We start from the raw sequence: 11,324 nt of genomic DNA, 5'->3' as shown, positions 1-11,324 counted from the left end.
TATATTAGAATGTGGAAGCAGAGGTGAAGGCAGGGGTTTCTTTTTATGTTTAAAGTTGACTGGACTAGTTAATTGGATATTGAGCAGTAGGCTGTGATGCTGCAAGATGATAGTAATGCAACACTAAAAGCCAACTGCTTTCTATTGTTTGTTGTTTCAGGAACTTTTCAATAAAGTTTAGTAAGTGTCTTCCTGTATGTTAGCACTTACTGGGGAGAAACGTGTGTTTGACATTTTGTGACACCTTTTCACCTGTTTGTGCAGTATAACGTATCCATGCTCATGCAACATTTTCCCACAAGATGTCAGCAAAAACCGCTATATGTCGAAGTGTCTCTGGGCAAGACACTGAACCCCTAACAGCCCGTTCCCCTTCCCAGCTGTGCAGTGCCGGTCCAAGCCCGGTAGAAATTGAGGAGGGTCGCGTAAGGGCATCCGGCGTAAAAACTGCAGATTCAACATGCAGACAATGATCCGTTGTGGCGACCCTGAACTCACTGGGTTAGCAAAAAGGACAAAAGAAAAAAAAAAGAAAAGTAAGCAAAAACTAGCTCTTAAATGAGATGATGTGATGGTTTCAACCTTTTGGTGAAATTATTTGCGCGGAGGCGCTGACACTTAAATAAGGTAAATCTCAGCATTGCTAACTCCGATTTTATCTGTGACAGCAGTTAGTGGTGGGTGATGGGTGTGAGCGTCAGGTGACAGGAGGACTGGAGGAGAATCTGTTCAGGATTTTTAATTAAGTTTAAAAAGTCTGAGCTTTGTTACATCCTAGTTTTAGTTTGTACCGAGTGAGTTCACAGTTTCTGAGCTGACACCAGTTGCTTTCCCAAACCAACTGCGAGTGTCCAATGAGAAATAATCAGATCAGAAGAAGATCAAAAGCTTACATGGCAAAAAAATCCTGTTGATCAGATTGAGAAGTGATGAACCAGCCATCTCATTTAGATTAAAATTCAATCCTCACTATAATACAATGCTTCTCAGCAGAAGCTCATCACACTGCTGCCACTGACAGGGTTGTGTCTCTGTGAGGGTCTCTGAACAAAGGCCAGTTTTTATTAAAGCTACACATTTCATAGGTGTACTTTCTGTTTGTCCACATGATCACTTCCTGTTAATTCATTTTATAGAAATGCAGAAAAAGGAAGTAAAAACTGTTTGGTAACTTCCTATGCACTAAAAAACTTTCCTGTTTTGCACTGTTGTCCCATGCAGCTCAAACATTTCGTTGCAGTGTCTGCTCCCAGACTCAGTGGTAAGTTGGTTTGGATAAAAGGGACATACAAACCTGCAGCAGTCCCATTTCTGCATTTCTTACAGGTCTGTGCAGGCAAAGAAAACTTTTGGACACAATCTGATTTTCCAGTGAACAGAAATGTTTGATCAGCCAGGAAGTGGCTGAAACAATGAGATGGTGGATACTGCGTAACAGAAAGGCATTGACTCAACAGGATACATATCTCCACTCCTTCTTTCTGTAGACAGACTGTTTTCTGGGAATCAAACTGCTGCTCAGCGAAAAACCCAACACCAGAAACTAGAACTTCTATTACACTTCCTACTTTAGTTTACCTTCAGCAGTGAGTGACAACACGGTAAGATTTGAAAAATCTTTTTTTCTAATGAACTTAGAAGCTCAAGGGTCACACACATTCAGAATCAAAATCAGCGATTGATCCGTCTCTACATGGTCTTAAATATTGCTTCAGCTGGGTTTCTACCCCCTTCACATAGAGATTTTCCTGGAGTCCCCGATTCTTTAGACAATTTTTATGGACTGTAGACAGTGTAAGATCTGAATTCCTGGCAGTCTTGTGTTAAGAAACATTCTTTATGAATGGATGTTATTGCACAGTGTTCTAATCAGTAGTACTAGTAGTAATATATAGTAGTATATATTATAGTGAGGATTGGTTCACTGGGAGTAGCTCTGGTTGTAAAGTCTGACAGCAGCAGAGAGAAAAGCAATAGAATATCACTCCTTCAGACACTTGCATGTAACAGTCTTATAGTCTGTTTTAAGCAAAAACTAGTTAAACACATTTTGCATTTTGCATTTACTGACTGGCTCATTGCAGGGATGGGTGTGTGTTTGTGTCCAGATGTTTGCAGCTACAACCAAAGCAGTCGTGAAAGGTCTGGGTGCTCAGCGTGACCTCATCTCCAACAGAAACATGAATACAAACATCGAGATGCTGACTCTGGTTAAGGTCCATAAGAACCTGTTTAAGACTGACTACCGCATCTGCAACAGGACACTGCTCGACCTGCTGGAGGAACCGGATGTCTATGCAGATATTTATTCTCATATACGTGAATGCAGTAAAGGACATATAGGTACACAAATACTACAAGTTACATGTAGTTAAACGTTCAGATCTGAGTAATGTTCAGCTTTTGGTTTTTTTTTATGTAAAAGTCTTTTTTTTTGTAACACCAACCATCAGTACAGAAATGAACAGTCCAGTCCCTGCTCCATTGTTTGTAACTGACACTTGAATCCGTGTCCCTCTCTCCAGAATACACAGAGGAGGTTTTGATGAAAGATTTTACAAACCTGAAATACATTCATGCTGAAGGCTGTGCTGGAGCAAACACTAAGGCCGCAGGTGACATCTCGGCTGAACTGTCAGCAGGTGTGAACAGTGTGGACGCAACATCGTCCTTCACCCTGAATAAAAAGCGGGTGGACATTGAAAAACTGACAGAGCTCTGCAATGACAAGTATGTCTTTCTTTGTTTCTGAGTGTTAAAGATAAAGGTTTTATGTTGATAATACATTTCTAATACTTTCTCTATTGTTTGAATCCTTTTCTAATTATTAAAACATGTTCCAGAGACAAATCTGGAGAATGTGGGTTTAAAACTGAGAAGATCAAATGAAACCCAATTAACTCAAAAAAACGTGGGATGAATTCAAGATGGTGCCAGTGTGTGTGGCTCGCCGTCTGCCTCTGCAAAACTTGTGTTAGTGTTATAATGTTCTCGTCCATTGTTACTGTTTGGTGTATGATCAACAGACACTCATAAAACCTCTGACCCTCTTTTGAAAACTTGGCCGAGTTTGGACAGGATGGACAGAGAACATTCTGCCCCCCATTTCTCTCTGTTGTACTTATTTGAGCTGTTTTTTCTCCAAGACTCTTGAAGTTGGTGATGCTGTATTTTCAGACCATACGCCTGTTGTATTTGACATGACTCTCCCTTGTCATATGGTTAACAGAGAGAAGCTTCTGTGTCAGTGATGGAACTGCATGATCCTCCACAGAACCTGACTCAAAGGTCCATTCTTGGCCCTATTCTCTTCTCTCTGTATTTACTTCCTCTCGGTTCAATTCTCAGAAAACATGGCATGTTGTTCAACTTTTATGCAGATGGCAGTCAAATATATGTCCCACTAAAAAAGGAAAATGCTTCTTCTACAACATAACCCCTACAGTGCGTTAAAGAAACTTTTTCTTTCTCAGCATCAGTTTGAGATTTTAATCCATGATTTTATCAAAACTCGCTTAGACTATTTATTTGTTTATTTACTTTTATGTCTGTTCCGTTAAATGTCTTATATCTAGAATTCTAGTCTGTGTTTCATTTGTTTTCATGTTTTGAGTACAGCACTTTGGCCAACTGTGTTGTTTTTAAGGTGCTATATAAGGTGGTATAAAGTTGGATTGGAATTCTTTGGCAAGAACAGGGGAAAACAGGATATGGTGTTTATGTGATGAAAAAGAGATAAAATGAGGAGAGGGGGAACATAGCTGTTAGTCTTTTCTGGCTCCCGGCACACTCACACACACCTCTGCAGAAAAAAGGCTGCAGGCTAGAAAAAATCTAGCCTGTATGTCTGATATCCATCTTATGCTAAATTGAACTGTATTGATATATCTGTGATTTAACTTTTGCCACCACACTAACAAACAGGTGCTCAGGTAACAAGCAGGTGACAGAAGCCACTCCCCATCCCTTAAAATCAGCCAATTATGACGGTAGGAGGGGAAACCAGGAGCAGAGTCTAACACCGTGGCTGTGTCTGTATTAAAAAATTAAAATTACACACTACTCACTATATAGTTTGTTCGCCAGTTTGTAGTAGTATCCAAATGTTAGTGTGTAAATCTATCCACTATATAGTACGCTCAAAGTATCCCACAATGCAACACTAAAAGTAGAGTACATAACATGCAGCTTACTTTCTGGATATTATCCCATAATGCAACGTTCCCCATTTTAGAGATGAGAAAATTACAGTCATGAAACTCAAACAGCTCCTTTGATGTGACAGCGCTAGTTTAATGTCCAAAATGTCAGTTGCTAAACTGCTCACAACTGAGTGTGTAGAGGTGATCTTATTCGAATCTGACGCTCCTGACGCTTCAGCTTCACTCCGGAGATCGTTGTTAGACAAAAATTGAACATACTTGCTTCTCAACTTAGCCGATGACAGATCAATTGTACAACTTTAAGCACAGTAATCTCACAAGCATGTTGACTAGCAGTTTCATCAAACAAGTTTCTCAAAGTATGTCTGAACTCGGTAAGAAACCATTTGCCTCTACAGCTACACACAGAATGGTAAACATTCTGCACTTATAAAGCGCTTTTCTACTTATTGGCACTCAAAGCGCTTTACACTGCTTCTTATTCACCCAATCACACACACACACTCATACACTGACCTGGAGGAGTTGCTGTGCAGCTGGCCAACACTCACCGGGCAACTAAGTTGGGGTTCAGTGTCTTGCTCAAGGACACTTTGACATGTGACCGGAGGAGCTGGGGATTGAACCAACAACTGTGAGATTGGTGGACAACCGCTCTACCTTCCTGCGCCACAGTCGCCCAGAACCTTTATCTTCTACCTCGGTCCACACCTTTCTTGTAGTCAGTTCCTCTGCACCAGCTACCGTGTCACATCTGCTCCCTTCAGAAGCTGAGCTGAACTGCCTTGTTTTTCTTTAACAGACCCTTAGTTCCTTGACCACTGGTCAACAAACTTAAATGGTAAACTACAAATGCAGCCATCAAGGCAAACTTTTAAAGCGATATGATGTCACTAATCACATCATCATTACATAGACACATCACAAACACACATTACATAAAACAAATAACTAAACTGTGGACCTTTGATTGGCTCATACCGAGTGAACTACTTAGTGAACAATATATAGGGAGTAGGGAATGAGTGAGTAGGGGGTGAATTCGGACAAAGCCCGTGTCATTAATTTAATTTAGATAAACTTTATTTACAGACTCACGATAAAAGTCCATATAACTCACATATGCACCACTCACACTCATTTAAAAACAAGCTAAACAAACAAAAAAGAAAACACCACACATATTATTATCGCTAGAATGCAAACTATGATGCCAGTGACTCCAAAGTGCAGATCTAAACCAAACAGCTCAGTTTAAATCTGTCAAAACTGATATAATCATATTTTCAGACTTAGATAGTCTGCACATACATTTATACATCAAATTCTGTATACCTGGGTACACCAACATTGACAAACTTGTACTACAGCCTCTAAGGACTTTGAGTAACAGTCTCATACTACCATAAAAACAACACCACAGGTGTCACATCCTAAATTTACAAAGCAACACGTTAGCTTGTGCGTATAACTTTATTTATAATCCGAAAAATCATTGGTTATTTAATGGCCTAGATATTTAATATCATTACACTCACTAAGGACAATACTAAATAAGTGGAAATTAGAAACCAGATTTTCTGTCTTCTTTAGACCCTACAATCGTAACGCTATAAGTAGCATTATGTTTATTGAAAAATTCCATACAATATATTGTGAATATTGTGTATATTGTCTACAGCAACTGCTGAAGTCAGTACTGTAAGGAGACATTAGTCACTAGATACTAACTTCCAGGTCACTGCTCGTTCGGTGGTGACCGGTCAGCTCGCAATGTAGTATTTTCCACATTTGAGGTTGAAGAAAATCACCAAATCACCAACATACGTTAGATGGTTTTATTGTCATTGTCTGATGACTATACCTAAAAACAAATTTTTGAAATCGAAAAACCCAGTTTAATAAATACGGTGTTTTCACATCTACCTCGTTTGGTCCAGTTGACTCCAATTCTGGCTCATTTTCCCTCATTTGCTGGTGCCACACTGAACACAGCAATTAAAGTCTCGGCCCCAGACAAACTCTGAAGGGGTTTTAGATTTTAGCTAAATGGTGAATGACAGCTCATCTTCATTACAAATTGTGAAGAGGAGTTTTATTTACAGTTTGTTTTATAAAATACACTTAGTATTCTGCTGGCAGAAGAAGAAGAATCAAAATAAGCCGAAGCAGAAGAAGATGCAGTGAAAATTGAAAAAAGAAGAATGATGTGGGGTTTTCAGGGAGGAGATGAGACAGACTCTGGGTGAGTCAGGAGGTGCTTCCAGATGACTGGACCACTACAACTAAAGTGATCAGGGAGACAGGTAGGAGGGTACTAGGTGTGTCATTGGGAAAGAGGAAAGTGTACAAGGAGACTTGGTGGTGGAACAAGGAAGTTCAGTGTATACAGGGAAAGATGTTATTTAGAGGTTAGTTTTTGACTTGGAGAGTGAGAAGATGCCAGAGGAATGGAGGAGAAGAAGGGGAGAAAAAAGCTCCACAGGGAGCCACCAGAGCAAAGTATTTCTACAGAGAATCAGCATTGATACTGAACAGCCTACAGTGTTTTTAGAGCATTTTTAACCATGTTAAATTTCCTCCATCAGCATCTCCCCCCTGTCTCTGCCCTCAGGAAAATAAAGAAGAAGCTCATGGATGAGCTGCATCTGCAGAAGAAGGAGAAACTGACTTTTGTTCACGAGATCATCTACAACACCAACCCCATCACATTAGTTGGCATTAATGAACAGTCCGCCTCTGCCTCAGCAGCAGTTCAAACTTTCTTTAAGACAAAGGTTTCAGTGAGTATTAGTGTCTCTAACACAGAAACTGGAGAGTGAAACATTTACAGCAGCTACTCAGTGGTCGTCAGTGACAGAAATAAAGTGAAATAATTCTGGTTTCACCACTAAATAGAAATAATGCCCTCGCTTTTCACTTGATGAGGTGAACTTCCTTATTAATTAGGGTTCCAGCTGTCATTGGGTGAGACACAGGGTCCTTGGACCTCACCAGTCTCTCAGGGCTTTGTTATTTTTCTTAGTATATTAAAAACTGATTTTAGCTTCAGGAATTTGACTTTCTTCTGGTAAATTATTTTAATCCAGTTTAACTATGTTTTAATGTTTCCAAACAAGCAGTTTTTCAATTCTTTCAATATGTCAGCTCAACTCGGAAAAGAAAATGTTATTTCACTGGTTCATTTTGGTACTGATATTTGTAGGTTGTCAAATGTAGTGAATTCACAGGATTATGCTTAAGAAAACTCTTTTAACCTGATCAAAATGTCTAAAATCGAAAAGGATCATGTCTCAGTGGATCTGATCCTGCCATGTTTGTTTCATTAGGGCATCAAGAAAGACATGACCAGCTTCATTTTGCCAGAGAAAAAGATCATTGCTTACAGCCTGACGGACATAGAGACTGATGACGGAGTTCTGAGTGAGACACCATTTCTGTTACTCATCTCTATCAGGATCTGAATTTATCTTTGTTCTCAGTGTGAAACATTATTAAAATTAATCCAATCTATCAACACTCCTAAGCAACCACTCTGACCTCTGGAGGTGTAGAAACTGTTAAGGAGTAGTCAGCAGATGGCGTTCAGACAGAATCAGAATCTGCATGTTTCTAATATCTAACAACACAGAGTTTATTAAAGGATTTGGACAAAAATTCTACATTTTGTTTGTGACAGATATGTTAACAGGGAGGGTGCAGCTGATTTGGGTCTGTCACAACTGACAATTTTGGTTTGAAGAGATTTGTAAGGATGTCTATCTGACTTAGTCCTGAAATTACGATCAAAAGAGCGTCAGTCTGAAAATTTGTGGCCACCTCACAGTGATTTCCTGCTATGAGCCACTGGATAAATACAGGTCTACATTAGTACCGGGTGGAGGTTGATCTGTGTCCATAACTACTACTTCTCTTTGTACAGGAATCCCAGTGAGATGGCAGAAGCGTTCACGTATGTTGTTCATTCTGTGTCCTTTCATTTTTATATGATTTTACTGATTTTTTTTAATCCTCAATTTTATAATTTCTTGCTCATCTCTGTCTTTACTGTTTCACTGATGTTGACGACTAAATTATCCTAACAAATCAACTGTCTACCAACTGGGGCCCATCCAACCTTTTGTAAAACATCTGAAGTGGCCTGTGTGATTGGAGAAAGAAAACAAGACAACTCCTGTGAGATCCTAAAAAAAGTGAACAAAGGTCTGTGTTTAACTTTAAGTCCTCTGAGCCTTAGGAATGTTTTTGTATAACTAATTTAATTTTCATGTAAAAAATATGGAACAATGTTTAAAACTTCTTCTGTTGAATATTGTTTTGGATGGTGGAGACTAAGCTGAACCTTTATTTTCTTCACATTATGACTGGATTATTGGACATGAGTGCTTCCTGTTTCCTGCAGAATTGGAGTGGAAAGAATATGATCTGAAGGGGCTGGTTTATATTCCTGAGTCGATGCGTCGTGATCTGCTGAATAAACTCAGAGAGCTTCTGAAGGACAGAGACAATCTCACTCTGCTGGACAGAACTGTGAGTCAAACAGAAATCCTGCGTGTGGTCCTGTATTTGAGAGGCACCATTTTGTTAGACTCTGCACATTTAAGAAGGAAGCAGCTTGCTGTTTCTTATGATTTCTTCACAACCCCCAAATCGCTGTGCAAATAATCGGCTAAAAACTGCTGTACTTTTAAAAAACATTTCATTCATTCATTCAACATTCATTATTTCTCTAAACATCTACATTAAAATGCAGTGGGGTGGGGATAGTTCTCACATTGGATCTTTGTGGGTACGTGAAAGATAATGTCCAGGAGCTTCACCTGGTTGATGGTCACTTCCTGGCCTACTTTAGTCAGGAACATTTTCAATCTGCTGTCAATCATCAGGCCTCTCATTTCATCTGATTAGACAGTGAAACAACATTAATGATATCACGCACTTTTTTCCCTGAGTTAAACTTTAATCCACTGGAGGAAATCTGATCAAATGTGAGGCAAGTACACAGTTCTAATGTCCCTTTCTGTCCTCAGTGGGATCAGGACATTACAGGAGAGTCTGACTGTCCTCAGTCTGTCTCTTCATTCATGGAGCTTCTGAAAACCTCCACTGACCTCGAGAATGTGAAGCCCACAGTTCACTTGCTGGTCAGCGCCATGGACAGTGAGTCAGCGACACTATAAACATTACAATTTCCCAGCAGCAATAGGGGTATTGTAGCTTTTTTAATCCAGCAGGCATTGTTCTAAATAGTGAGCTATTTGTCAGTGGCATATTTTGCACTACTTTTTGTTAACACTACCTGCAGATCTGTAAGTTTCTAAATGTACTGCTCAGTGACAAATCAACTCTATAAGCAGACAGCGAGCGAACAACTTCAAACTGTGTTAAAGATTTCTTACAATTTTTGCTTTTCATCTGAAAATCTAAAAAAAAAATGGATTAGATTTTTCAGATTAGTGGACCCTGAGTCATTGTGAAGTTAAATCGTCCACACTTCATCCTCATACTGACTCCAAACACTGAGCTCCATCAGCTCTGAACAGAACCACACAACTATGTAAATATTAATAAAGAGAATTGTTTTGTTTTTTTTGTTTCTTTGCTCTGCAGCTCTACCTGATGATCTACCTGCACTTCTGACCTCCTGCAGTCCTGATACACTGAGAGTCCTCAACCAGCTGGTTAGTGCATTCACTCACCTACATCATCAGCGTTACAAGGAGGAGGAGGAGGATGGTAGCATGCTGTAATGATGTCCCTGTGTCTGCAGGTGGAAAAACTGAAGGACGACACTCAGACCAAACTCCCAGAGTCTCTGCCCCCTCCCCTACAGAAGGAAGGGGAGCTCAGTTGGGTGGTGGAGCTCCTCTGTTCCAGTGGAGATTCACTGACAGAGCTGAATGACCAGTGGGACCAACCAGAATTGACCCTTGCAGAGCTGCTGAAGGTTCTGTGCCTCGTCATACGGGGACTCAGCCTGATGTAACCAAAAGAAGACTCATAATTTAGTCTGCGATCAGCTCTTTACCCAACCTGCCCACTTTAAGGATGCGATGATGTGCTTCTTTTTTCCATGATTTCATATATGATGTTGGTTTATGATATGCTAATTTAAAATTTGAAAACCAATAATGAATCAGCAAAAAATATTGTCCTGTATTCCTCTTTTTTTCCTTTTCTGGTGCCGATTTAATAAAAAATTAAAATAAAATAAGATGAATAAGGTCAAAGTTAATATAATGTCAAACAGGTTTTTAAAAATGTAATGAGTATTTAAAGTGCAAACCTTAATAAAGAAGGTACTAGTTATTGTACATGCAGACAGATCCAGCTCCTGTTCCACTGCAGTTCCAGTTTAACAATTCGTTCACACACACTAACTCAAAAAGCGCTCAGCTTAACTTCAGGAAAAAGTTCAGAAAGGGTCATTTCATTAATTTTTTATTTTTTTTTTTAAATCTGTTGTCTCAGGAGGTCTCATCTAAGAGGCAGTAGAGTGGTTGCCACAGCTCCACAAAACCATCCTGTTTCACGGTTGAGGATGAAGCATGAGCAGCATCGTTCTTCATCGTCTTTGATTAGTGTTGCCCAACATGCTGTGGACAATGTACAAACTGTAGTCTGAAACACAACAGACTTTGTACTCAGGGGTCTTGAGCCATCAGCTGTCGTCCACGATGACACATTATACGGGATAGGGCATCTGTTAGGTTAGGCTGTAATCGGGCTCTCCTTTCTACAGTTAATTAGTCTCTTCCAAATTTAAAAGAAAACAAAACAATTCATTACATTTGACATAACATTGTCCTTCAGTCTACTCTTCAACAGGTGAAATGTTGAGTTGGATAAAGTCTGGTTATTCCGTTGAAAACATTCCACTTTTCCCCCTGATGTAGTTGTTTGTTGAGTTAACAGTGTGTTTTGTTGCATGATGGGGATCCTCCATGTTTGTGTCCACCTCTTGATTTATTTTGCTGCTACCATCATGAGTTATATCAATATAATAATCAAAAAAGACCAGAAGCAGCCATGCAGCCCAAACCATGACACCACCTCCACTCTGCTTTACAGATGAGCCTCTTTAGTTTGGATCGTGAGCAGATCCTTTCTTCCTCTCCACTTTTATCTTTCCATAAAACTTAAAACTTTATTCCAGAACTT

At 39.6% G+C, this 11,324-nt stretch overlaps 1 protein-coding gene across 2 annotated transcripts; it reads left to right on the top strand.

The window, feature by feature from the left end:
- The first annotated feature begins 1,174 nt into the window (after positions 1-1,174).
- LOC137104059 (uncharacterized) lies at positions 1,175-10,532 on the top strand. 2 transcript variants are annotated; one of them, XM_067484866.1, is made up of 12 exons: positions 1,175-1,261; positions 1,488-1,601; positions 2,109-2,343; positions 2,526-2,730; positions 6,778-6,946; positions 7,493-7,586; positions 8,086-8,115; positions 8,301-8,366; positions 8,566-8,693; positions 9,194-9,323; positions 9,774-9,844; positions 9,934-10,531. In XM_067484866.1, the coding sequence occupies exons 3-12, from the start codon at positions 2,109-2,111 to the stop codon at positions 10,147-10,149; spliced, it is 1,344 nt and encodes a 447-aa protein (XP_067340967.1). In that variant the 5' UTR covers positions 1,175-1,261; positions 1,488-1,601; the 3' UTR covers positions 10,150-10,531. The 2 variants fall into 2 exon arrangements, with proteins under 2 accessions (XP_067340967.1, XP_067340968.1); XM_067484867.1 differs by lacking the exon at positions 1,175-1,261 and having other exon boundaries at positions 1,268-1,601; positions 2,085-2,343; positions 9,934-10,532.
- Positions 10,533-11,324: the final 792 nt, after the last annotated feature.

Source organism: Channa argus, chromosome 18 (genome assembly GCF_033026475.1).
Source record: "Channa argus isolate prfri chromosome 18, Channa argus male v1.0, whole genome shotgun sequence".
NCBI lineage: Eukaryota > Metazoa > Chordata > Actinopteri > Anabantiformes > Channidae > Channa > Channa argus.
The sequence above is the reverse complement of the archived record's forward strand: the minus strand, read 5'-3'. Positions and strand labels throughout refer to the sequence as shown.